The sequence below is a fragment of the Haliotis rufescens genome, unplaced genomic scaffold (assembly GCF_023055435.1).
Source record: "Haliotis rufescens isolate VD_foot unplaced genomic scaffold, xgHalRufe1.0.p SCAF_3, whole genome shotgun sequence".
Classification (NCBI taxonomy): domain Eukaryota; kingdom Metazoa; phylum Mollusca; class Gastropoda; order Lepetellida; family Haliotidae; genus Haliotis; species Haliotis rufescens.
Window position 1 is genome coordinate 36,797,623 of NW_025964001.1, and position 27,999 is coordinate 36,825,621.

General features: G+C 38.9%; 1 protein-coding gene across 6 annotated transcripts in view; it reads left to right on the top strand.

Annotated features, from left to right (window-relative positions):
- Window positions 1-27,999, top strand: part of LOC124118948 (HEAT repeat-containing protein 5B-like) — a 126,419-nt gene that overhangs the window by 60,916 nt on the left and 37,504 nt on the right. For all 6 annotated transcript variants that reach the window (XM_046481289.2, XM_046481295.2, XM_046481280.2 and 3 more), the window contains exons 5-7: window positions 8,319-8,468; window positions 20,497-20,668; window positions 21,284-21,438. In XM_046481289.2, the coding sequence (XP_046337245.2) occupies window positions 8,319-8,468; window positions 20,497-20,668; window positions 21,284-21,438 (477 nt within the window). The remainder of the gene's footprint in view (window positions 1-8,318; window positions 8,469-20,496; window positions 20,669-21,283; window positions 21,439-27,999) is intronic.

Consider the following 27,999-nt stretch of genomic DNA (forward strand, 5'->3'; position numbering starts at 1 on the left):
TACAGTCAATATTCCAGTAATCAAGGAGATTCATCTGCAGTGATTGCAATTAAAAAGTTGGAGAAACTTTCAGGGATAATTTTCTTGTGACAAGCCCTGAAGGTTTCAGATTATCAATAGTTTGAACAAAATCCATCACATCTGTAACTTGAAGTGACGACCTTTTCCTGGAGTATGTTTAATGAATGAATTATTATTCACATCGATTGTCTTGACAATTTTATTTGTGTGAAATTCATTCCCAATACTCCAGTACTCAGAAGAACAGAGGTTGTTTTTCTCCATTGTTTTTCCTCTTCAATTTATCTCTGCTTTAAGGATCGGCTCACTGTGTAATTGAATTGTCTTGAGAGGATCATCTTGCAAGACTGTAGGCATCTTCCATGGGCAAGCAACTCCACACAAATAACAAACATTGGATATTTAAGTGTCAGCTATCTTGTTATTATGTGTAAGGTTTCAAAGGCATCAGCTTTTAGATCGTAATTCAGTTGGAAGATTTTGCAGGTGATATTTAATCTGCTGACACATTGCCCAGCATTTACAAGTACATCTATAAGTTATGATCACTTCAAGATTGGAGAGTCCAGTGATTTGGCATTTCTCCAGCAAGCAGCAGCAATATTATCGGCAGGAAAGTGGAACATGTGAGGTATTCAGAAGTGCAAACTATCGTCTGGTGAGATGCTCCTACTGTGAATTATTTACCGGATAGATTCTGCTCTTACATTCCCTTTGTATCTTGATTTACAACACAGGCCACATATAGTCTGCTTTAATTAAGCGTTGATGCATATAATCATAAATATTGTGTGAGCAGTAACACCTGCTCAGTAAGTTTGGCACAAGCAAGAGTTATGTCATCCAGATACACCAAAGGGAGGATTATTTGAATGTATCTTCACAGATTGATAATTTATGATTTGACTTTCTTCAATGATGAATAAGGGTATAGCCTAAGAATCTGTTTCACGTTACCCTAGACCACTTTACCAAAACTGATCCTCTTAGATCTCTACTAGACACAGTGGTGCTATGAGTTTAGACTCTATCGCTGATTTCAAAAGTTATACAAACTAAAATTACTTTGTTTGCCCCCTATATAATTCTAGACCACCTGACCACCATTATAAAAATTGTTCTGGCCCTTAAAAAAATATACTCGTACAAGTGGACCAGTGTTAGTGTCGAGCACTGCTTTATTGTAACTTACTTTGTGTTCCCCTTGTAGGATATCAGGGAAGGGTAGTTCCAAGTTACCATTGCTTGTTGACTAAACTGATGAATGGGTGGTCCGTGTTTGACCTGAATGATAACTGATTGTTGCTTATGCTATCAACCACTTGTTTGCATGGTCCAGTCTCAACTATGTACAGGCAGCCATGATATAGATGGAATATTGCTAACTGGTGTAAAATACCTTCAACTCCCATACTCCATGGACCGTTCCATGTATCAAGATATATCTTCTACCTATATGAAATAAAAATGGCCTCTTCCATGGCACAGCCTATTGATGAATTTTGTTTGGTATTTTGCCAAGTTCTAAGCATTAGCATCTTATTCACCTAAATTCATTGTTTGGGTTAAGTGCCACAATCTATGTAGCAGGGGATTTGGGATGCTAATTGCAATTAATGATCATTATAGACATTGCTTTAGCTTATAGATATTGGAAAAACTTGCCTTGATAAATATCGGACAATACCATGAGGATAAATGTTATTTCCAACAGTGTAAGAACATGTAAAGGTCAATAGGTTTTGGGTGGAGCAATTGATCTGTATCCTGATGTACAAAAATACTTAAGTGCTATGTTTAGACGTGGATGTTTTCAAGGGAGATAACTGGTAAAGTGGAGCATGTTACTTGCAGTGGTGGCTTACATCATGCACCTGAAAAAGCATTCTCTGCAGATTGTGCAAGGAATGCACCGGCATACATTACAAGTGCCGACAGCAACATTGGCTATGAACGTGTCATCCGTCTGCCCACAGCTGTAAACATCTTTGCCGTCTGCTGCCAGACATTGCCAAAACATCACTGTATCATCAGAGCTTCTGTGTGTGTTGACGAAAGTGCAGCTAATCAAAATATATTTTTCATGATTGGATACTAGCTATATATCTTACTTTTTTCGGAACAGTTATTTATGGATTATTTCCAGAAGCTCATGTCTGTATTAGTGCTTATAGTTACATAGGAACAAAATTGTCCTTGGCTATTTACAGCCTCTCTGTCTGAAGCTATTCTTGTAGAGGTTTTAGAGATGAAAGCAAATGATTAAAAACATTCATTCTAAGCCTTTTGCACAACATCTGGAAGATTTTATCCAAGTTTATTCCGACCTGCCTCTTACAGTGTCCTTGACCTTCTATTTTAAGTTGGAGCTGTATATTTTGATAGCTATCAAATTTCTCAAATTGTTCAAAAGAAATTGAAGTTGGTGTTGTGTCTCAGGTCAGATTTCTGGATTTCGATAAAATGAGATAAAAAAATGAACAAACATATGCTAGTTAGTGTCCCAAAATATTTTATCCCTCAAGACTAGCTAGGAGGGTCGTCTGACCTCATAGTATGAAATGTTGTCTTTCTTCTTCCTCTCCAGATATTTAACATGGACTTAGCTGAAATTAGGTGTTGGGTGGCCTCTTCCACACGGAGACTCCAGTTCTATTAAGGCATCAAAATAAATCAGGCAACCATCTTTTGAATATATCTGCAACAAATCTCTTTACAGATTATAAAGGCATCAGGGGACTGAAACCTGACACATGTAGTCCTTCATTCAAGTTTCAGATCAAATATGGCTGTTGCTGAACTTATTGTAGAAAGCAAAAAAGAACGAAATCATTTATATATATATAACTTGTAGGAAGATGAATTCCATATTTTATGTGAATGTCCTTTGTATGCAGAAGAAAAAAAGACATATATTCCTGATTTATATGCCAGTAACCCAAACCAACAAAAATTGTTCATCTTAAAAAAAACAAAAAAACATAATTTTACGTCTTGCTATTTTTTTAAAAAGAGTGTCTAAAGCGCATGCTCTGCATGCTCACATTCAGTTCTTGATTTTTTACCAAACAAGACCACTCCACCTATCCAATAAATAATTTCAAAAAAGTCAAACACTTGTTACCGGGGAGTGGTCAGCCATCAGCAATGATGCTGTGAGGTGACACGTGGTTGACACAAATTTCAACTGTCTGGATGAAACTTGTTACATTGCTTAATCGTTTAACAGTATTATTATTCAGGTCTATTTCATTTGAATAACCGAAATTCAAGTGGCTGAACATAGCCCTGTCTTGTGCCATTCCTGTAAGATAAAAGATGGTGTCCTGTTTCTTTTCAAAAGTTATTCAGAGGCGATATAGAGATTGTTTTTAGGTTTGATGGCTTCGTGTAGGTGTTTTATGTACAATTTGTACAGGTTTTTTTTTTAAGTGGCAGGATAATTAGGGGTTCCTTTCACAATTCTGGTATTGTCTTCTTGAAACAGCTGCCACTTCCACATCTAGAGTTCTCTCCCAGATGCGCCGGGACTATTTTTGTGACTGTGCAGCAATTACACCTGGGGAAAAAGTGTAATGGGTTTTTGTAGTGAAGGGGAAGTCAAAGGGGAGCTGGCTCCCTGATTTACCAGCCAGCAGGGACAGATGAGAGTCACAGGGTAGCAGACGCCAATTTGTGTCATTGCAATCGTCAGGTTAAGCCTACCAAAAGATTTCAACTATGAATTGAAAATGAGTAAAATGTCCACAATGATTGAAGACTTTGAACACTAAAAAAAAACAGTGCAAAGTAACATAAGCAGTATATTTCCGGGACATCTTGGTATGATAGCAGACGTCAGATGTTATGATGTTATCAGAGATTTGATTTTGGATAGAAAATGAGTGAAATATCCACAGTGATTGAAGACTTTGCACACACAAAAAAAACAGCAAAATTATCCTTGTCTGTAGACTTTGTGCAAATTGTTATCATTTGATGGACATGAAATAACATCAGGGGATGCATTGTGAATGAATGACTTTTTTGAAATAGTTAAAATATTAGCTTTTTCAGGTATTAATTCTGGATAATGCATGTGGGAATTCCAGGGCCTACTTGCGCAAAGCGATCTTAGTGCTAAGATGTTCATAACTCCCATACTTTAACATAGGCTTACGATAGCTGAAGCGCTAAGATTGATTTGTGCCAGTGGGAACAGGTCACTACATCTGGTAGTGAGAGATCCAGAAAGATCCGGGTTGGGATGGGTTTCAGCAATCCATGCATGCTGTAAGAGGCGACTGTTCGTCGTAAACAGGATCGGGTGGTCAGGATTGTATCCCAATTGCGTGGATCGATGCTCATGATGTCAATCACTGGATTTGTATGGTCCAGGCTCAATTATTTACAGACCGCCGTCAAAAGCTGGAATATTGCTGAGTGTGGCGATAAACGACAACCAAACAAACAAACAAACAAACAATACAAAAAGATAGTAGTGAGATGATATGATATTCCGGTCACCTGGCCCCACAGGCCTGATTATGTATCATCAACTTCAGTGGTATGGATTATTGCTCATGGTATCAACCACTGGTCTGACTTGGTAGATGTATGTCATCGTATCCCAACTGCGTGGATCATGCTTATGATGTCAATCACTGGATTGTCTGGTCCAGACTTGATTACTTACGGACCACCATAAAGCTGGAATATTGCGTAGTCGGCGTTAAACACCAAACAAACAAACTGTCTAATTATTTACTCCTTGCAGAGATATATCTGTAATATTGCTTACTTGCAGCATGAGACAACATTCATTCACACACCTAATTACCCTGCTCATCAATAACGCTCGGTTCCAATCCTACCAAGTTACACAAACATTTATGCACACAAGAAAAATGTAATTATATTTATGCTCGACCAACATTTGGTATAGATTTCCTTGGCAAGTGGTCATATTTGCCCAAATCAAGGAATGACTGAACGTCATGGTAATCTTATGTTATTTGAACCAATCGATATCAACCATATTGTATCACGGTAAGAAGGCCTGATTCAACAGATTAGACCTCTAATTCTTCCCAGCATGCACTAATCTCATTGTTTCAAGAACTGTCGAACCTGGTGCATGTTTAAATTTCATTTCACAACATGTCAGTCAGTAAGTGCGGATATAATTTGCTGTGTTGGCATCCCTTCATATTTGCTTAATGTGTTATGACGCACGCTGATTAAGAAAGGAAACGCAGGCTGTCATACCGTTACTCAGGCCCAAATGTACATGTCTTCCGGTTTTTTTAAGCTTCAAGTTTTCATTCAGAAGTAAACAGTTTTATTGTGTCATAAAACTTTGGAATGTGTTTTTTTAAACTCATGCAACAATCAAGAATAATGCAATTTGTATCATGAACAAATACTTTTGATTGGTTTTTGCAAGACTCATCCACTTGATTCAGAGTTACTAGTACTGCTGCTAGTGTTGCTGTGAGGACTAGCAGGTGTTTCCTAACCATAGAAAGGATACTAGTCCTGAAATGAATTACACTAGTTGGATTTAACTCATCAAGCCTCAAAGTTGCAACTAAAATGGTGGCCAATGCGACCTTAATTTCAATTTGTCTAGTGTCTAAAATTCAGAGGTAGCCAAATAACTACCTTAAAAAATATCTTGTGGCAACTAAATTCAATTGCTACACATATGAAGACACAAAAATAAACACGTCTTCTACTGATTGTTCTTGCAAATAATTGCTCCTAAAGTCAACAATGAACCGAAATGCATAAATATTAATGTAATTAGTATTTTATTTTAGTTGATAGTTTATTGGATAAGCAAGGATATACCTATGTAATCTAGTAACATAAATTGCATCATTGTTCCACTCACAAATAACAAAACTCAATTACAGCATGAACAGTTTCCACTAATATACAATTCCAAGACTAGTGTTATGACTTGTACATGTAATAGTTATAATTTCAAATGCTTTTGGCTACCTACAATATTGGCTTGACTTCTTGATTTTACCACTGGCTACCTTGGAAAAAAATACTTGTAGCCATATGGCAACTTGTTAAGACTTTAAACTTTGAGGCCTGCTCATAGTGTAACCTGATTGTAAGGTCACGTGTATTCCTTGTAGAGGATCATGTTTTTTGGGTTGTCAGTCAGACTATTGGTTCGCACAATCTGTAATGGGGACATCCTGATGAGGGTTGGCTCTAGTGAAGGAGGACTGCAACTGGCAGTCCAGCATCTTTCATTCATATTTTTCAGTTTGATATCTGCTGACTCAAATGTTCTAATCTTGGAGTTCACGATCACCCTGGTTTGAGACATAGCACTATCTATAACGCCTGAACCTAGAAAACGTAGATGGGCACCATACCATGGATCATAGTCCCTCTGTAAGCAGACAGTAGCAATGTTTGTGTGCCAGTGCTTCCACGCCCAAGAGATCAAGTCTGATGATTGATTCAGGTGTCAGAGCTTGTGATGGCATGTGATGCTGGGAGATGAGGAAAGACTGACTAGCAGGGCATCGATGAAGGAAAGGTGCTCATTACCAGCATAATCAGAGAGAGTATATTTATGAAGCTTGCAAACATACAGGCCTGTTAAGCAAAGCAGTAAGCCAATCATCACCTACGTGAGGAATATTTAAATTATGCTGAAGAACCGTAGTACAGATTTATTCATCAACTGTTTTACACACTGACAGGGTTAGATTTTATTTTTCATTTTCACTTGTCTGCAAACACGATCTCCTACATCTACCTGATGGTTTTGTTTGTTTGTTGTTTAACGCCGCACTCAGCAATATTCCAGCTATATGACGGCCGCTACCTGATGGTAAAAGTGGTAATCCACAATGAAATGTCCCTGGTCCTGCTACAGATTTGCCATGTACTAATGGTAAAAATGGTGTTCTGTGAAATGCCATTAGTCTCGCTACAGAGTTGCCATCTACCTGATGGTAAAAGTGGCAGTCCAAAGTGAAATGCCATTAGTCTTGCTACCACGTTGCCATCTACCTGATGGTAAAAGTGGTGGTCCAAAGTGAAAATCCATTAGTCTTGCTACAGAGTTGCCATCTACCTGATGGTAAAAGTGGCAGTCCAAAGTGAAATGCCATTAGTCTTGCTACAGAGTTGCCGTCTATCTGATGGTTAAGGTGGTAGTCCACAAGGAAATGTCATTAATTAGTCCTGCTACAGAGTTTGCGTCTACCTAATGCTAAAGGTGTAAGTCAAAAGGAAAATGACACTTGTCCTTCCTCCAGTTCCTGGATTATGTTAATTGAGAACTCTGAGTGTTCTCCTGCATCACTTTAACACCCTTGGGTCATATTTCTTGTACATTTTCATAATTTTGCTGTCAAAGTATGGACAAATCTGGTAATGCTAGGATACTAAATCTTTCAGTATGAGCTCCTTCTGGAGTTGTTGAAGGGAAATAGCAGTTTTATGGTACTGGTTATCTGGTACTAGGGCAGTGAGTTTACGGTCAAGATAATTGATTAATGAGGAGCTCTCAGAGATGCCATAAACCTACACTAAAATGTCACTGCCAGGAAAGTTTAATCATGGGCTCTGGTAAAGAATGCTAAGCCATTGCTTTTAGATGTTGGGAACGTTTTTGGAATATTCAGAGCTTAAGTTTAGTGATGCTAAACCATTGCCTTCTTAATCTGGTTGGATGATAATCACCACATTAGAACTCAGGTTATCAGTTATCATTGAACCGTAACTCAGAGACGTTCAATTCATCTCCATCAAATATCTCTCTGGCCATGAACTGGTGGTGTCTTTTGCTATTTACCAAATTTTTCTGTTTCCGGTTTCCATGACCACAAATTGGACTAAGGTTCAAATGAGGGTTGGGATTGTTTTCAGAGCATAGCTCAGAGACTCATCTTTATTTCTTTATCAAACTTGCACAGATACCAGTCTAGCCATGAATTAGTGCCTTCTGCTAATTAGGCATTTGGGAAATTGTTCCCAATAGCGGGGATCGTTGCTTATGATATCAATCATTGGATTGTCTGTTCCAGACTCGATTATTTACAGACCACCGTCATATAGCTGGAATATTGCAGAGTGCAACGTAAAACAACAAACCAACATTTGTCATTATTAAGAACATTTTCCAATGGCAGCCACATTGAAAATGATACTTTATGCATCATGTTGCATATCATTAGATACTGGTACACGAGTGAACAACAAAGCTTAGTTTGATTTAAGTTAAACATGTGGATTATTGATGACCTTGCAGATTATATATATGATATTTTCTTATTTTTCAGTCTCAAGGTCGCTGTGAGATCATGATGACGCTGGAGAAGGTGGTGGCGGGGCTGGGGTCTGCGGGAGGGTCGTGTCACAAGGACATCTACAAGGCGGCCCGGCAGGCCATGACGGACAGGGCTATGTCTGTGCGGGGAGCAGCTGCTAAGGTAAGCTTAACACGGAAACAAATTAAATTGAACAGAACGCTTATTGCTGCAGAGGGCAGGGTCACCAATGCTTCCTTAGCATTGACCTGTTGTAACTCTCTTACTTATCGCAGACTTTCAGTAGTGTGAGATCGCTTTGAAGAGCACATCTCTGTTAATTAATTTGGTTTGTGCTGACGGTCCCCAGGGCAATGGGAATGGTCTTGAAAGTGAATGCATGCATTGTACCCCAATTTCGTAGATCAATGCTCATGATGTCACTGGTTTGTCTGATCCAGGCTCGATTATTTACCGTTGTCAAAAAGCAGGAATATTGCTGACTTTGGTTTTAAACAACAAACAAACATTTGTCAGATAATTTCAACTTCTCCTGTTTACAGATTTGGATGATATAACATTAAAGATCACTTATGGACAGTCATGCTAATGATGATTACTATTTTTTTTAAGTTACTAATTTGGGACACCAAGATATTAATATTATTATTTATTTCCTAAAATTGGAGTTGGCATTTCTGAAAAAAACAAAAAACAACTATATGAAACATGGTTTGAGACAAGGGAGATAGCAATATTGGACTATTGTACCATACCGCACAAACCAGTGATTGATGTAATGAGCACCAACCTACGTTGTTGGGATACCATGACACACAATCAACCAAGTCACCACACCTGATCCATTTCTCATTTTTATGACAAGCATAGGTTGGTGGGGACAATTTGAACCTGGAACACCACAGGTGTTGAAACCATTCAGTAATTGAATTGACGAGTAAACATGGTAAATAGCTGTTGTTTGATATAGGAACCCAACAACGTTGAGAGAAAATGGAATTGAACCTGTTGTGGAAATGAAAGTATCCTTCATGACGACACATGAGTAAACCAGAATAGACGTCGGTGACTGAGAGACAAAACCCAGGGAAACCCAAACTCTCATCTGACACTCTTAGTGCCCATGCGTAGGCGACATAATTAGACACAGGTATAGGTCAGAGTGATGAAGCCGATGGGGACACGAATGAGACTGTCAGTCTATGGGATTTATCACCTCACACAGTGTGCAGGGACTTCCACAGTCCCAGAGACGATATTATTACTGTGATCTTGTTGCCACCTGTCTAAATAGCTCCTGTGCCTTGGGAGCCTGTACCTAATTTGTAGGCATCGGAGCAACTTTGTAGATTGCTTTTGCAGACATCTTGAATCTGTTGAAGGGGTCTGAAAATATAAATTCAGGAAGTACTATTTGGAGAAATGTGTTGGGTATAACATGTATGCTGTTTACACCACATTGTCCCTGCTAAACAGAAGCACTTTAGAGAACTTTTAAACTAAGATACTGAAGATGAGTCAGACCAAATCATGAGTCGAAAATTTAAATTAAAATGTTTTAAATGGGTAAAGAGTGTCTGAAAGAAATATACACCTTGGCGTTTAAAATAAAGAAAAAATGGTAGATGCTTGGAGTTAAATACTTTAACCTATATATATATTTTGTCAACCACACTCTGTATGTCACTTGCTTGATAACGGTGTTAGAGCCTACACCGAAACGTCGCTCTGTGTTCGCTCGCTTTAATTGTTATAAAGAAGTTGTTCATCCATAAATTCTTATCCTTACTAAATACTTTTTGATATCTTTTACTTTTATATTTTTGTCTGTAGCAAGTTTTCAAGTAAGACAGTCTAAAGGAGGAGCAGTCAAGGGTTGTTTATTAGTGTAGGATAATATCAGTCTCATTGAAATCATGTTAGTTCTCATTAGCACTAAACAAGGATCTGAGGACATCCCATTACAGGTAATGTCAGACTGACTTTTCGGAACTATGACCGACAAATGGAATGACTGACAAAAAGTCGACATTAGTCAATCAAAAGGCAGCTTTCTTGTACTTCAGGCCACTAGATTCAAACTGGCGACTAAGCTTTGAGACATGTTTTGATAACTTCTCAATTAAAAATGTGAAAACTGAACAAGTGAACATTCTGGAATGGCTCATAGATGGCTTAGAATGTATGGATTCAGTCATAAAGCCTGTAACTGGCATGATCTGGTAAGCAACGCTCTGATTGGTCGGATGAAAGGTCATTTTGATGTGACCCATAATGTGATGTCCTCAGATCTTTGTTTAGAAACCCCAGTGAGAACTAAGATCTGATTTTAATGAGATTGAGGATTATATCTAATAGCTATCTGGTCACATCTTCTGTGCTGTAGGCACTTGTATCAGCCCTGTTGGAAGTTGAGAACAAACAGCTAATGATGTACGCAGTCTGTTTGCTGCTGTTAGTTCTGAATTACCCTCATCTCAATCCTGTATCATCTTGGATGGCCTGATGCTTTTAGTGAGCATTTGCTTAATGCTATTTTATATAGAACATTTTCACAGATCATCGTCATGTAACAGCCGTAGTGAAAGGTGAATCTTTTAGTGGAGCTATCGCACATTCTGATATTTGTTCATCCGCAAAGATGGATCAGCTTGTAAACATGTATGTCTGCAAGTGTTGGCTTTCAAACTCTTTTGGAGCTCTTTGGCGGCATGCTTTGGGTCAGAGAGTGTTTGAGAAGTACAAAGTATTATGTAATGGTGATGTGTCTGAGTGAGAGTGTGATATGGGTTTTATACAATAGTTGTATTGTCTGAGTTATAATGTTGCTGTCTGCTATGGCTTTTCACCCACCAACCTAGCAGAAGAGGTTGCAAGTTGTTGAGAGTTTGCCAGACTTAAGTTTACTAAGTTGTTTCATGTTGAAAAGTGAAATTGCTACCTGACAACAGGAGGAGAGTTTTTTCATCATTTTACTTGTGCTAATAATTTGTCACTAGGCCTTTTATTTTTTGTTAGGTGGTTAAGAAAATTCCTTGTAGGTGTTGATAAATACTTTTAATATTCAAGATTAATATTGCTACCTTGCTAACAATTCCAAAAGATAATTCAATAGGACCTTTTTTGTTAGAATAGAGATATTTATAAGTATTACTCACCGTTTCTTACGAAACAGTGGTGATAAAATCTCTTGTTTTATGGTTGTTGTTTTTTTCATTTCATCGAAGATTTGGCCAAAATATAATTTATCAAAGTCACTTCATTTTATTTTTGATTTCAGTTCTTCTTTGTTGGTCTGTCTCGTAAACCAACTAAATCTTTTATAAGGCCCTAGCTTCCAGATAAAAGGATAGTGTTGGTGTTGGAGACTGATCGGCATGAATCAGGCAATAGCATTGATCAAGAATGTAAGAGTACAGTGACATACTAATACTACGAATGTTTTGGTTTCAAGATGGTGGCACTTCTGAGGACTAGCAGTGGTAGAGAACAAGTGACTTTGAGTTACTGGTCCTTTGTGTTTTTGGTATTCCGGTTTCTCATTGCTAAACTGACCCCATATTGATTGCTGACCCAAAACATTCAAAGAGACTTTGAAATAAAGCAATTTGGATACATATTCAAGAGATATCACTCCATGGAAGGATGACATCTGCTGTCACAACAGAAGGTAGAATATGAAGAAAATCTATCAGTTTTATTTTGATGAACTGTCCTATCAATTGTGATCTTTAATATTATAGATAGGAACAATAATTCCAAATTCACAGACAAATCTAAAATACCACTATTTCTTGCAATGCTCATATATTTGTGTAGAATTGTTATCTCTCATCTGTAATTGATTTTTTAACCAGTGGACAAAACCACACAAGTAATAACATGTGAAAAGTCCAGCCCATATCAGTATCATCACCATTGATGTGTGATGGAAAACGGAACTTTGAGATTCTGGCTGATGAATAACAAAATTGAGATCATTGATCAGGCTTCAGCTAAAAAAGAACTTGACTCACTAAGCTGCTTTAGTGGTGATAAGACATGGGATTGTGGTCCAGCAGACTCAATTTTATGGCAGAAAGTTGGGTTGTTTCCGATGGATTGATGATGAGCGGAAGTTGTAACTATTGATTCCATCAGGATCGATCAGATTCCGGGTTCCAGGGTAAAATATCGTGAGCTGTTGCGATCTGCCGATACCTGGATGAGTGAACAAACCAATCAGAGGCTGTTAGTAATTACATTGTAGCAGACCTAGTCTGGTCCTCTGGGTAGTGTCTTTGGGGTTGATTTAGAGGGTATTTATGTCTTCTGCTAGCACAGCTGACACACTCAAAGGAACTACTTAGGACATTGACAATTGAATTGGATTCCATTCAGAAAACTGATAGGGCTTTCACATAGGATTGAGAATTGAGTTTATATTCTCGGATGACAACAAATCGAATCTGTGATGTGAAATGTAGCTGTAGGTTGTTTGATAGATGAGGATGAGAGGGTATGAACATGATCTGGAAAAGTTGTTTGTAGACACTACTTTTCTCAATGGAAGATCTGACACTGTTTTGGTTACTTTTTCAGCAGTTGATTGATGATATGTGTATCATGATGGAGACTTTTGTACTGACTGATGCCCATCTTTATCTTGTTGAAACCAGACTTCAGTCTGCACTTTAGCCACTACACTAGTACAATTCCAGAGTCTAGTGAATTCTTTTTCTGTTTAGTAAGTTCTGCTCATGGTAGCCCATGAAATGATAGCCTGTGACCAAATTAGAAGATTTGAAGAAGCTTTCTTCCATACTAGGACTTACATCTGTCTCACTATGTGTTTGCTGTTCAATTAAGATTTGTTTGTTTGTTTGTTTGTTTGTTTGTTTATTTGTTTATTTGTTGTCACACTCAGCAATATTCCAGCTATATGACGGTGGTCTGTAAATAATCGAATCTGGAACAGACAATCCAGTGATTGACATCATGAGCATCGATCCACGCAATTGAGATACGATGACATGCATCAACCAAGTCAGCGAACCTGACCACCTCCATTAGTTGCCTCTTACGACAAGCATAGTCGCCTTTTACGGCAAGCATGGGTTGCTGTAGAACTATTCTAATCCGGATCTTCACGGGTTTAATGAAGAATTGACTTCAATATTTTTTAGTTTATGTAAGTACACAAACTCTATGAATGTGAAAACATGTTGGAGTTCATTCTTATAAATATGTATGTCTACAATAATAACTTCATAGACAGCTCACTTAATCATTAACACAAAACAGTCATTAACATGAGACAATAATACAAAATAAGGAACCTCATTCATTGCAGTAATGCAACACAAGGCCTGCCCATTCTGTTTTGAGCAGGGTTAGAAATTAACACTAGCCTGTTAGCCTGGGGCTAGTATAAATTTCTGTGGGCTAGTACAAATTTCCAAATTTCTCCATTGTTTCAACATTACAGGGACAATATATTTTTACCCGGGCTAGTGAAGCTTTTAAGTTTAGTTCTATCCCTGATCAGCCAATCAGGAAACAGTTGTCGTTTGGTAGAGTGGCCTATTTCTTTCGGTGTATGGAAGCATTAACAAACAAAAAATTACTTGGTTAGCCAACAAAATGCACGGAATCTCTTCCATCATTTGTTCTGCGGTATTTTATCAAGCTCTACCAACTAATTATATTGTTTGAATTATCAATTAAGATTTCTTGAGGTCATCAGAATTGTCTCATTTTCTTCCACAATAGAGGAGTGCCAGCACACAGACTCTTATCACACAAGCCAGTAATTGAGCAATATAGCAAACTTTTATTAGCAAGGAGGGAGCCTTGCTCATCACAGGAGATAAGCGGGTCTCGATCTTAAACTTTGATGTAACCTCATTGGATTGTCAGATTGATAATACATTTAACTGCAGCCGTCTGCCATGTTGAGTGTAGTTTAAATGTCTTGAAGTACAGAATGTCTTTATGAAGGGAGTCCATCTTTGTTTTGTGAGAAACTGTACTTGGGTCACTGAGTATTGAAAAACTGATTAAAAATAAGCTGAGGTATTTCGAACTTTAGGACATGATAAATTCTGTCTGCTACTGCTCAGTCAGGTATAGGGTGAATGTTACTCAGTCAACTTGCCACTGAAGAGAGGTATGTTTGTGGGATTGTTTCAGAACACTCTCCACCAAGATAAGGGAGGTAACTGAAGTAGGATATATAGCTGCTACTTTCTCTCCAAACATGAAGGAGATATCATATAAGCATTTAATTTCTCGTATATGTTCCTATGTTGATACTGATATGACTGGAACCACCTGTTGTAACTAGTCCTCCAGAACCTCGGCCATACATCCGACATTACTGATAAAATACCTGCTTGTTAGACATGGCCATGTGTAGGATCGTGTTCAGATAACGTTACTGAAACAGTGTACATCATTTCTACCACCTGTTGCAGAAATAGCCATAACCTTATACATGCACCAGGCTTGCGTTAAATACAAAATATCATATCTTCAGAGATAATGACATATGCTATGTGCTGGTAATGTGAGTGGATGAATGTTGCTGTCAGTACTTTTACAGCAATGACATGGAAGCTAGGGCAGACAGACCAGTGGTTATCGCATGTGTGAGTGAGTGTTGTTTGCTGCTGCGATCAGCAAGATTCCAGCTGTGTTTATGGTGATGTGTCCAAGGACTGATGACATTTCCTGGTGGACTATCACTTATAAAATCAAGAAGATGTTAACTCTCTGCAGAGCATTTTTTGTGACAAGTGAAAATAAACATTAATTTCTAAACTTGAATCATGAGCACTGCCATGGTACAATGTCACACAGTGAGCCCGTGCAAACGTTGTAACTACACAATCCTGATCTCTAACACATCTCAACAAGCATGAGATCCCACCCCAGGTTGCCGAGAGTGACACTTACAAGGGATGTTGAGTATAGGATAGGTTGATAAGCAACTTTTTTTCTTATTCCTCTGTTAAGAATCTTGCAATCCTATGGGTTATCCATACCACATGACGAAAAAATACATTTGAATGTTGACCCCAAAATCATTTGACTGACACTCAAATATTGACCAGTCACATGATCAGTAGTGACATGTCACTTCATGAATATTGACTCGTCTGATAGAAAACAAGATACTAACATTTCACGATTCACCTCGGCCAGCGACCCCTTCTTTGGTCTGAATGGTCTGTGGCCTCGGTCAAGTCAGACCACCTCAGGTGTCGGGTCCTCGGGGCCTTGTCCTTGACCTTGACAAGAGTAACTATTTGTCTAATGATACCCAGGTATTTATCATCTAGGTATTCCAGGGTACCATCAAACCCAGTATGGTGTGCTTGTTGCGCGGTGACCCAATGAACATTGGGTGGCCATTATGGTTGGTGAGCAGGAATAGCTCTTGCATAGCAACTACCATTTTGTGAATGAAACCCTGGTACAGACAGGTGCTCACACTGTTGACCACTGGTTTGTAGCTCCATACTTGAATGTATACTACAGGCTGCCATGAGTCTTCAGGCAGTTGTATTGCTGATAGTAACCGAACTGGTACATAAAAGACAGCAGAAATACTTCAGCCATACAGCAACAATAATATTTCTGGAATTAGTCATTATTCAATCATTAAACTGGCATCAGAAATATTTCAGCCATTTAGCGACAATAATATTTCTGGCATTAATCATTATTCAATCATTCTGACACTCTTTTGGATAAAAGAAAGTAGTAACTGTTATCATACCTTTCAAACAAGATTAAGGCTTAGTCTCTGAAAAATAATAAATGTTGATAGAAAGAAGCAGCTACATTCAAATTGAAATGGAGCCCAGGGAGATGGGAGATTCAGAACCTGTAGAAATCTAGACTTGCTTCATTACGGCCTATAGCATTACAGTAAGGGCTGGGTAGAAGGGAAAATAATATGGTTCAGGGACTGTGAGACAGACTACTTTCATACTTTTCTAGGCAAAACAGGACAGTAGGATAACCTAGTGGTTAAGTGGTGGCTTGTCACAGTTAAGTCCTGTGTTTGATTCCCACATTTGAATCCCAATAACAGTAATAATCAGTAGAATATGTTGTATAAATCTTAATTATTTAGTTTGTCTTAGTTTTATCAATATGTGCATGGTGAGGCAGCTGTGTTTTGTGAAGGACATGTTGTACCAGTATCTGCAAATGGCCCAGTTTTTACGTCCCTGACGAGATCTGTGTTGATGTTGGCTTGAGACAAATCATGTATTTTGATGTTTCAAGACCAGACTTAAACCATTTTAGAGTACCATTTTGTTGCACTTGGACACAATCCAAAGATGTAGATTTGTTAGATTGAAGTTGGTGTGTCATATTGTGTGTATGAGTTCTGTGGAGATGTGTATTTGTCTTCTGACAGAGAAGGCAGGAAGATACTGACAGGATGAATTCAGGAACTGCATGGACATCTCATGTGTGTGTGTTGCTTCTAGAGTCACGTTTCACTGATGTGTTTTTCCTAAAGCAATTATATATCAACTTTTTTCTCCCAGAAATAACATCCAATTGTTTGGCAGAAGTGCCCGAAGTGTTATGGTGTAGTTATCCATGGTTTACATTGGAGCCTGAAGATGAACAGTGCCTGTTTAAGTCTGATCTTTTTTTTAACCTTCTGCCAGCAAGTTAGCTTAGTGGTTAAATCATTGGATTGTCATGCCAAACGTTTGTTTCATTCTCCACATTGGTGTAATGTTTGAAGATAATTTTTGGTGTCTCCTAATATGGTGAAATATTGGTAAGCCAGTGTAATATCTCCTTTTACAATTGTCCTTTACGTCTGCAACTGGCTATATGAGGCCCATGTCTGCCACTGGCTATATGAGGCCCACGTCTGCCACTGGCTATATGAGGCCCACGTCTGCCACTGGCTATATGAGGCCCACGTCTGCCACTGGCTATATGAGGCCCACGTCTGCCAGTGGCTATATGAGGCCCACGTCTGCCACTGGCTATATGAGGCTCACGTCTGCCAGTGGCTATATGAGGCCCACGTCTGCCACTGGCTATATGAGGCCCACGTCTGCCAGTGGCTATATGAGGCCCACGTCTGCCACTGGCTATATGAGGCCCACGTCTGCCACTGGCTATATGAGGCCCACGCCTGCAACTAGCTATATGAGGCTCACGTCTGCAACTAGCTATATGAGGCCCACGTCTGCAACTGGCTATATGAGGCCCACATCTTCAACTAGCTATAAGAGGCCTACGTCTGCAACTAGCTATGAGAGGCCTACGTCTGCAACTGGCTATAAGGGGCCTACATCTGCAACTAGCTATAAGAGGCCTACATCTGCGACTAGCTATAAGAGGCCTACATCTGCGACTAGCTATAAGAGGCCTACGTGCAGTGTGTTGGTGCTGCTAATTACAGCTGACATGCACCGTACACCATGATGCTCCCCACTGACTCGCTGCATCACGCTCCATCAGGTGGTGCAATATCTCACACACCTGTCCCGTGGAGACGTTTCTATGGTAAATCATACATAGCAACTTCAGTAAAAATATCTTCAAAGGCACAGTGGATGTCATTCAGTGAATAAAAATTTCACCAATCTTGGCATGTTTTCTACTTTTATGGTATCGTGTGTTCTGGGGCTAACACAGTGCCACAATGGAGGACAAGGAATATGCATGAAATGAAAGTGAGCAGAACGGGACAGAACATAGGGGATGAGAACGGGAGATAGTTGGACAGAGATTACCAGCTGGTATTCCTCTGCCAGAGTTTCCTGTTTGATGCTACAGGTTGCTATATTGGTCGAGAGGGTTTGTTGTCTTCAGTGTTGGATTGCTGACTCAGCAAGATGAGATTGGTGTGATAAGATGCATAAAGGCCTGTTGAAAGGGGAAATAACAAACAATCATGTTCTGTAAAAATGTTGAATTCTATGTTTCATCATAGTGTAACAAAGAAGTTTGCTGAGTTGGAGGTTGATAATTTGTTTATATTCTGATCGAAACGATGGGCGTAAACATATGGTGGTCAACGAAAATATTCCATAAAATTTCAATAACATATAATGAGGCAAAATAAATCCTGGCTATGGTTTTTAGACAGGATATACACATTATTTTTATCATAGTTTAAACAAGGTGGGTGACTGAAAGTCTGCACCATGACTGGAATATATTTATTTTATGAAAAACAACACAATCTAGAAACATACACAAAAGCGAGTCTAGCCAGCTCTAGCTAGCTCTAAATCAGCATAGGGAAAATTTGTTTTTTTATTTTTACAGTCAAGAAGGGTATTGTCTAATATAAGATTTCATAGACTAAATGTTAGTCTAGGTGACTGATGGAAGATACTGCAAGCTACACAAATGGAATATTTGGGATCTTAGATAATTCCAGGATTAGCATCTTTGGTAGAAAGGCTAGCAAGAAAGGTTAGGGAATCACATTCAGTATTGCAGGCCTTGTTGCATTCAGCAGGGAATTGAAATTTAGTGTAATTGTTAGTTTGTGAAAATAATTGGTGGGGAAGCCAGGTTACCAGGATTAAGATTTTGACAAATGGTGTATCTTTTGAAATGAAGTATAAAAGCCAAGGTTCTACCTTGAAGCTTTGTCAGTCTCACCGTCCCTGAACCGAATTTATTTCCCTTCCTCCTAGCCTTAACTGTGATGATATAGACCTAAATGAAGCAAGTCTAGATTTTCCACAGGTTCTCTCTCCTATCTCACTGGGTCTCCTTTTCAATTTAAATGGAGTTTTTCATTTCAATCAAAAAAAAGAGAAATTATATATTCTCAGAAACCAAGTGTTAGCCTACCTCTAAGCTGTGTAAGCTTACAGAATAGAACCCTCTTGTTTACATACATCCCCCATGATCCCAGCAGTGTAACTGTGCCAAGTTAATATAGTGATCTATACTTCTTATTCTTTCCCCATCTTGCTCAGCAAGACATTAAAGTACATCCCCTCCACATCCACAACCTCAGTATATGTTTGTTGGTATGCCTGTTCTAGGTGGTTTCAATTAGATGAGCCCTGTAGGCTTCATCCACCATGGTGTATTTGTCTTGAACTGATCGTTGGGAGTCACATCTCTCTGGTCCGTCCACTCCGAGGTTGTTACCGAAATGTGGATGTGCTGTGCTTGTAATTGTGATGAAATGATGTTTATTTATCAAGGAGTCTTCCTGTATATGTATTTATAGTCTGCACACATACATACATGTGGCTAGTGTGAATCAGAGCCCAGTCTGGCGGGGCCATTATGTATACACATTCCTGGTGAACGATGCTTCATTTCCTAGATATGCCGCCTGTGGTAGCATGTACACCCACTCTGTGTTGTCCACATCCGGAATTATGCTTTTATTAAATGTTTAAAAACAGTTCAGGAATAAAGAATATTCTTAAAGCAATACCCAAGAAATATTCCAGACCAGAATGATAAGATATGTATATTGCAATATGAATAATGGCCAATAATGTAAATATATACAACTCAAAAAACATTGTAAGGGTCACCCAATTCTTTCATGTTACTAAACTTAAATAAAAAAAGAAATTGGCTGATCCTTAACTTCTTTTGAGTAATATATATATACACAAGGTCAATTTGTCTGACACTCATTCTGTGTAGATAAACAGAGAATTTAAAGCAGAATTTGCTAATAGGAATACATGTATTTGAATTAACAGTGTGTTGCGTACATCTGTTGGATCTGCTGACCCATGGTTTGAAACCCTGAATTACCCTCATTATCTTCCTTGATTTGTCAGCACCATACACATGCTCGGACATTTGGCCTCATTGGTACATGTGTAATTTTCTCCCACACTAAGCCAACTACACGTGAGGATTTCGGGTTCGAATTGGTCCCCAGGAACCTATGCTTGTCATAAGAGGTGCCTAAATGGGTCAGGTGGTCAGACTCAGTGACTTGGTTGATTGCATGTCATCGTATCCCAACTCCATGTAGTGATGCTTATGATCTTAATCACTGGATTTTCTGGTCCAGGCTCGATTTTTTTACAGACTGCCATCATATTCTTTCATGATATCAGATTGAAAGTTGCTATTAAGAAACCGAAATAAAAACAATGCTAGCAGGTGGTTAGTGTATCAAATACCACAACAAACTATAACCGATTTTGTATTCATCTGTTTTTTGTTTCAGTGCATGTATCAACTGGTCAATGAGGCTCCCTTTATGTACACCAACGAGCTGGAAACAGTGGCCTCCCTTTGTTTCCGAGCACTTGATGGCTCCAACTATGACACCCGCTGTGCTGTTGCGAAGCTCCTCGGCAACCTGATGGCCACAGCACAAGCACCTCGACAACCACAAGGTAGCTCAACCATGCAACAAGGCAGGGATGCCAACCTGTCTCAGTTTAACAGTTGGGGTGGTCGGGTAGCCTAGTGCTTAAAGCCTTCACTCGTCACACCAAAGACCCGGGTTCGATTCCTGACATGGGTATAATGTGTGAAGCCCATTTCTGGTGTCCCCCACCGTGATATTGCTGGAATATTGCTAAAAGCGGCGTAAAACAATACTCATTCACTCAGTTTAACAGTTCTACTCAAAGAGCACTGAAGCTTAAATGTTGAATGTTTGTAATCTCTTAATGGCAATGTAACATAAAAAATAGATGCTTCGTTCTTCCCTTAGCAATATGGGACAGTTGGGTAGCCTAGTGGGTAAAGCATGCGCTTGTCATGCCGTAGACCTGGGTTCGATTCCCCACTTGGGTACAATGTGTTAAGTCCATTCTGGTGAAGCCTCACGTGCTATTGCTGGAATATTGCTAAAAGGTGCGCCAAACGAAACTCTCTCACCAGTATATAGCATAATATGTAAGTCCCAACTCACTCTAGGTTATGTAATTGTATGTACACCAGTGTTTTGGGTCATTTTAGAACTTTTTGATGATATGCTCTATAACATAATATATTTATTTCAGTGAGAGGGCGATCAGTAAAGTTGATGGATGTGCTAAACATACTAGCAGCGGGGTTCCTCCGAGGGGGGATTGGCTTCCTGAAGGGGTCTACTGCCGGAGAGATGATCAAAGGCACTGGCAGTGTCAACAGGGAGATACGGGTCGGAGTCACCCACGTAAGTCTACACTGTGTCACACTGTGTCACACTGTTTCCCTGACTGTATTGTTTATAAAACAATGTCTTCCTTGTTCACAACATCTAGGTGGGATTAGCTCCTTTACCTTACATGTAAATTCCAAAATATAAAAACAACACGGAGACAAGATTTTGGATTGTACACCATTGTATTCATTTCACACACAGGCTTACAGGGACAATTATTTTGTTGTCGAAAGTTTGATAAAATGGATAGATAAAAAAATAAATAGATACGTATTGATGTCACCAAGTAAATAAATAAAGCTAGATGCTTAACCTCAACACAATGTGAGGGGTGGTCGGGTAGCCTCGTGGTTAAAGCGTTCGCTCGTAACGCCGAAGACCTGGGTTCGATTCCCAACATGGGTACAATGTGTGAAGCCCATTTCTGGTGTCCCCCACCGTGATATTGCTGGAATATTGCTAAAAGTGGCGTAAAACCATACTCACTCACTCACTCAACACAAAGTACAGTTTCTCATTAAAACACCTTTAAAAAACACTTACTTGTAGGGTACCATATTTTAATAATCTCAGGTTTTGTAAACCTTGACTGAAGATGTAATAAACAAGATCCCTACATCACTGTTTACACACTATAGTTATAGCTTGTTGAAGATCTTGTTCAGTCTATAATGTATGATAGGTATTTCATGGCAATGTGAAAATCCCACAAATAACATTCTCATAACTGATACATCCCGATAACCCTTGTCAGGACTAGAACAGGCATATTCCCTGCGTGGTATAGAGAAATAACTGCAATATATCAGCAGCACGTGTAGTGTTATCAAGGAACCTGGGACATAATTACCATATAATCCCTGGTTTGTGTTTCTTGGAGGTGTACACGGCAGTGTTTATTATGTATGAATACAAGGGGTAGGTGTGTGGTACCTTCTAATAAATACATCAGTTAGCTTGATTAGGTTCAGGGTTGTCTAGTCGACATTCATGGCTGGATGCTTATTGTTGGATGGTGGCCAATTGTGCTTGAGGCTTCTCTTCAACTTGATGGGCTGGCTTCAGAGGCAGGAACAAGGGGGTGATCATACACCGGCATCACTTTGAAGTTGGGGACCTCGGGGTGTATTCAGTCAGGGGAGAGCGCAGGTGGCTCAGTGGTCAAATGTGTGTGGAAATTTGATGTGTCGTGTTGTCTCCCTTAGTGGTGTCAGGATCCTACTGTGTATGGGTTTTAAGAAGGTTGTAAACATCTTTGTGGTGTCAGTTTGGGTTTTCTTCCAGCATTTAGCAAAAACATTGAAAGAACTGAAATACAAGTTGAAACAGCATTAGGCTCAACTTATTGACTCACCTAAGGCCACACATCTTTTATTTTTCGTTTCACAGGCCTGCCACCCTACTGAAAAGCAGCCGGCCTAAGTAATAATTTAACATAAAAATATGTATTTTTTTATGTCTCCCGCTATTAATATAGGCTCTCTTATGCAATATTAAATGTTACATATATATAAATTCTATGTCTACATCGCTTTCAGTGATTCAAGAGGCAACCTGAAGTTTTAACTCCAAGGCAGAATTACTTTCATATAAATAATAAATAATGAATTATTTCGACCGAAAAAAGCTGGAATAAATCCATGAAATATAAAATTATAATGTTTGGCCTAATGGAAGTAGCATAGCAATGTAGGTTGGAATGTGAAACAACAGTTATATAACTGAAAGTAAGAAAGCTAATAGCACACACCAAAACCCCTAATGTAAGACCTGATAGGCAGATATAGGTCCGTATCACCTGGGGTAATTCAATACTTATGTACTGGTGCCAGATATGAGAACCACATGTCCACAGCTTTAACGTGAGGGGGAGGGCACCACATGTATACAACCTTTATATCAGATGTGTAGGGGAGGCTTAGGCCTTTAGTTTTATGTGCTTGGTTTACAATACAGTTTGTAAAACTTACGGTTTTATGGTTAGATGACAGACAATGCTTTCTTGAAGTGATCTTTTTTAGATTTTGGTTGGAACCGATATGAAAATTAATGTAATGAAACACAATTTCTTTGAAGGATTTCTTTGAATGAAATGGCAGTGAGGCTTACCTTCCAATATGATTAACGCTGAAGTTGTTACTACATGTATATGTACTTACAAAATATATTGTTAACAGATGACAAGAAAATTATTGCTGTTCTTGATATGTAAAATTTATTTCACGTGTTTGAAATTCTGAGTCTGTGGATATGATTTATCCATCAAGACAAAAATGCTCACTTGTGAAGGAATAATAAAAATATTTATAAATCATCCTTGACTTGGGGGAATACAGACTAAGAAATCACTGTCAACAAAGAATATTTAAGTAAACTGGAATATTCAAACTTGTTTTGGAAGCTACATCCAAGTAGGATTCCACACCTAACAAGCAGAGTTTCCAGGAAGATCAGATGTTTTATGCATGTTGGAATTGACTGAAATGTTGGGAAATTTAATTGTCTAACATGCTGTGGAAGTTTTGTGACCACCTTCATATAGATCGTAACTGGAATTCACACACTGGTGGCTGAGTCTTGCACCTGATGAAGTACCTGCTTTGTTTACACTTCATCTTGGAAGCATGTTCAAAGTGACAACTGCCTGTGTTGACTAGGTGCTTGCCACTATGATGGCTGCTGCAGGATGCCATGCAGAAACTATATAAACATTGCTTGTTTGTGCAAGTGATATGCTTAATGACTTAGCACAGTCCTTGCCAAGTTAGGGCACCTGCCTTCCAACTGTTAGCATAGAACAAAGGGATTATCTGTTGAAAGTGTGCCAGATAATTTTATCTTGATTAAAAACATGGATGAGTTTCGGTACAGATTTTTAAAAACTATTTTTTGGGTCTACAGACAAGTAATTTTATTATCAAACAGACAAATCAGTAAAGTGATTAAAGAAACTTATAACAAAATTAAACATTTAACATCTAAAAATGGTTTTTCAGTCACTTATGTTAGGGCATAGTCAGACAGACATACAGACAGACAGTTTATTCGTATATTTGGCCGAAAGAGCAATAGTACATCATGTTCAAATTAAGGCGTAATTGTCACAATGAGTGCACCTTAATATATGCTGGATAAGTAACAAGAACTTAGTTACCAAACAGACTGTTCTCTAGCGAAATAATATAGATAGTCAAATAGGAGATTGGGGCATAGTGATTCCCCAGAACATCATCTGGTATGTAATGACTTTCTAAATTAAGGATTCCTTGGGGATTCCGGGGCTAGAACTGGTCCCAAGCAACCTATGCTTGTCGTAAGAAGTTACTTAATAGATTGGGTGGTCAGACTCAGTGACTTTGTTGATTGCGTGTCAACTTACCCAGACAGTAATATCAATCACTGGATTGTCTGGTTCAAAATTGACTATTTGCAGACTGCCGCCACATGGCTAGAATATTGCGGTTTGAACAAGAAACAGACAAAAAAAGAAATATATGAAATACTGAATGAGGGATTTGTGGTCACAGTTGCTGTATTGATAATGCCAGGCATGTGATCAGCAGGACAACTAAGTCTGTGGCCTGGCTTGGGTCTTCGTAACTGGACAATATAGACCATGACTCACCCTGATGACCTCCTATTTGTCTGCAAGCTACTGACCTCATCTATCTGGTACAAACAACTTGACAGGTTTCTTTCAAAATATACACAGATACTTTCATGCTTTTGATGACAAAACAACACAAGTAGGCTAATGTGTGTTGGTGATGAAGGTCTAGTGAAATATCTTTATAGGTCCAGTTGTGGCTATGTGGTCACTAGCTCTTAAGATAAGTGCATAAATTGACAAGCCTTTCACTAGCACTGGGTATTTGTTCTTAATATCTGTAAGTGGCAAATCAGAAATAGTAGTTCTAATGTAGACATTGTTGACAGCTGGTGAGGAGAGATTTGGTGTTTCATTACAGATTCTGTATCTTATAAATGCAATTTTTCGGTACAGAGGCTAGTATCTTCATCAAGGAACTGACTCTATCACTTGCTTGATTTGTTTGTTGTTAACGCCATACTCAGCAATATTCCAGCTGTATGACAACGGTCTGTAAATAATCGGGTCAGGACCACACAATCCAGTCATTGATATCATGAACATCGATCCATTCAATTGGGTTATGATGACATTCATCAACCAAGTCAGCGAGTCTGACCACCTGATCCAGTTGGTCACCTATAAAACAAGCATAGTCACCTTTTACGACAAGCGTGGGTTGCTGAAGCCCTATTCTACCCCAGATAAAGTACTAGCATATGTACGGAAAAGTCAGCTCTTCTCAAGATATTTAGCTTCTTATAAAGTCACTGGGAATTTAGCTTTATCATTGTTTGCTGCAAGAACTTGCTCCCTTTGGGTGTGTAGTCAAGTGACGTTATATGGCCTGTAATTTTCTACAAATGGCTCTCTTCATAAAAATGGTCCTGGTATGTTGGTGATTCATATGGTCCAATGTGAGCTGCCCATGTTGGTGGAATGACTCACAGACGCACACTGAAGCTTTGTCCCTGTACAAACTTTACTTATTTGATAGGGAACAAATTTCCTGATGCCAACATGGTAATTGCTCCAGCTTGAACACAGGTCTGGATTGTGTGGGGGTGAAAATAGAAACATGCTTTGATACAGCTGATTGTGTGCAAATGTGTTTTAAGGAAAGTTCAGAGTGTTTTTGTTCCTGTGGGGATTCGGGGTTCATCAGTACCGATGCTTGTCATCAGAGACATCGAAGTAGGATGGATAGGTTGCAGTGTCCTCTGGCTGGTTTGTCATCGTGCAATCAACCATAAGTCAACCTGGTACAGACTAGGTTGTATACAGGATCCCAGGTAGAATAGGTCTTCAGCAACCCATGCTTGTCGTAAAAGGCGACTATGCTTGTCGTAAGAGGCGACTAACGGGATTGGGTGGTCAGGCTCGCTGACTTGGTTGATGCATGTCATTGATCTCAATTGCGTGGATCAATGCTCATGATGTCAATCACTGGATTGTCTGGTCCAGACTCGATTATTTACAGACCGCCGTTATATAGCTGTAATATTGCTGAGTAGTCTTAAGGTCATGTATTTATTTTGGTCTTTGTATGACTTCAGGCCTCATGTCTACACTCCTTTTTGGTTGCGTATCAGTCAAGTAAGGCAAAATTACCCCTAACACTTTCTTTTTACAAATGTGAAAAGGCAAATGAATGTAAACAGGCAAACTATTTAAAAAAGAAATAAATTAACTGAAAAATAATTTGGTTCGTTGTAGGATGAAAACAATTGATGAAACATATTTGAGCATAACAATATCATTAATAGTTTAAAACACGGGCTATAGGCCACCAGTAACCAAAGCTAGACAATGAAGTAGGGTGGATAGGTTGCAGTGTGTCCTCTGGCTGGTTTGTCAAAGTGCAATCAACCATGAGTCTACCTGGTACAGACTAGGTTGTATACAGACTCCTGTAGACCCATCAAGATCCGGGGTAGGACGGGACTCGCCCCTAAAATGTACGAGAATATGCACCTTACGAAGAAAGTGTTATCCCTAATATAACATTGGTTACACATTTCCTGATATTGTGAAACAAACAATTACATTAAGCACATGAAGTTATGAGCTGTGAAGATCAGCCATAAGTCTACCTGGTACAGACTAGGTTGTATACAGACTCCTGTAGACCCATCAAGATCCGGGGTAGGACGGGACTCGCCCCTAAAATGTACGAGAATATGCACCTTACGAAGAAAGTGTTATCCCTAATATAACATTGGTTACACATTTCCTGATATTGTGAAACAAATAATTACATTAAGCACATGAAGTTATGAGCTGTGAAGATCAGCCATAAGTCTACCTGGTACAGACTAGGTTGTATACAGACTCCCGTAGACCCATGAAGATCTGGGGTAGAATAGGTCTTCAGCAACCCATCCTTGTCGTAAAAGGCGACTATGCTTGTCGTAAGAGGCGACTAACGGGATTGGGCGGTCAGGCTCGCTGACTTGGTTGATGCATGTCATTGATCTCAATTGCGTGGATCAATGCTTATGATGTCAATCACTGGATTGTCTGGTCCAGACTCAATTATTTACAGACCGCCATCATATAGCTGGAATATTGCTAAATGCAGCATTAAACAACAAACAAACAAAACAGGCTGCTGTGATATGGCTGTAACACTTCACTGTGGTGTTAACCAACATTCATAAGAATACTGCCGACAGTCATCTTTATATTCTGTATTAATGTTGATGTAAGACTGATTGAAAATGAGGTTTGAATAAGGATTCCAGATAAAAAAACAACAGTGGTAATTTTTATATATAGGGGGCCACCATATTGTTTTTTAAAAACAGTGCTGTTTGTGTTGTACATGTATTTACGTTTTAATTTTTAAAAATTATTATCATTTATTGCCAATCGAAGTTGTAGTAGTGCACTGTAAATCGTACAAACTTTTCTTACAGGATAATCTGTAGACTCTAGTACTCAAGAACTAAAAAACTGATATCAAATGAGAAACGGATGAGGGC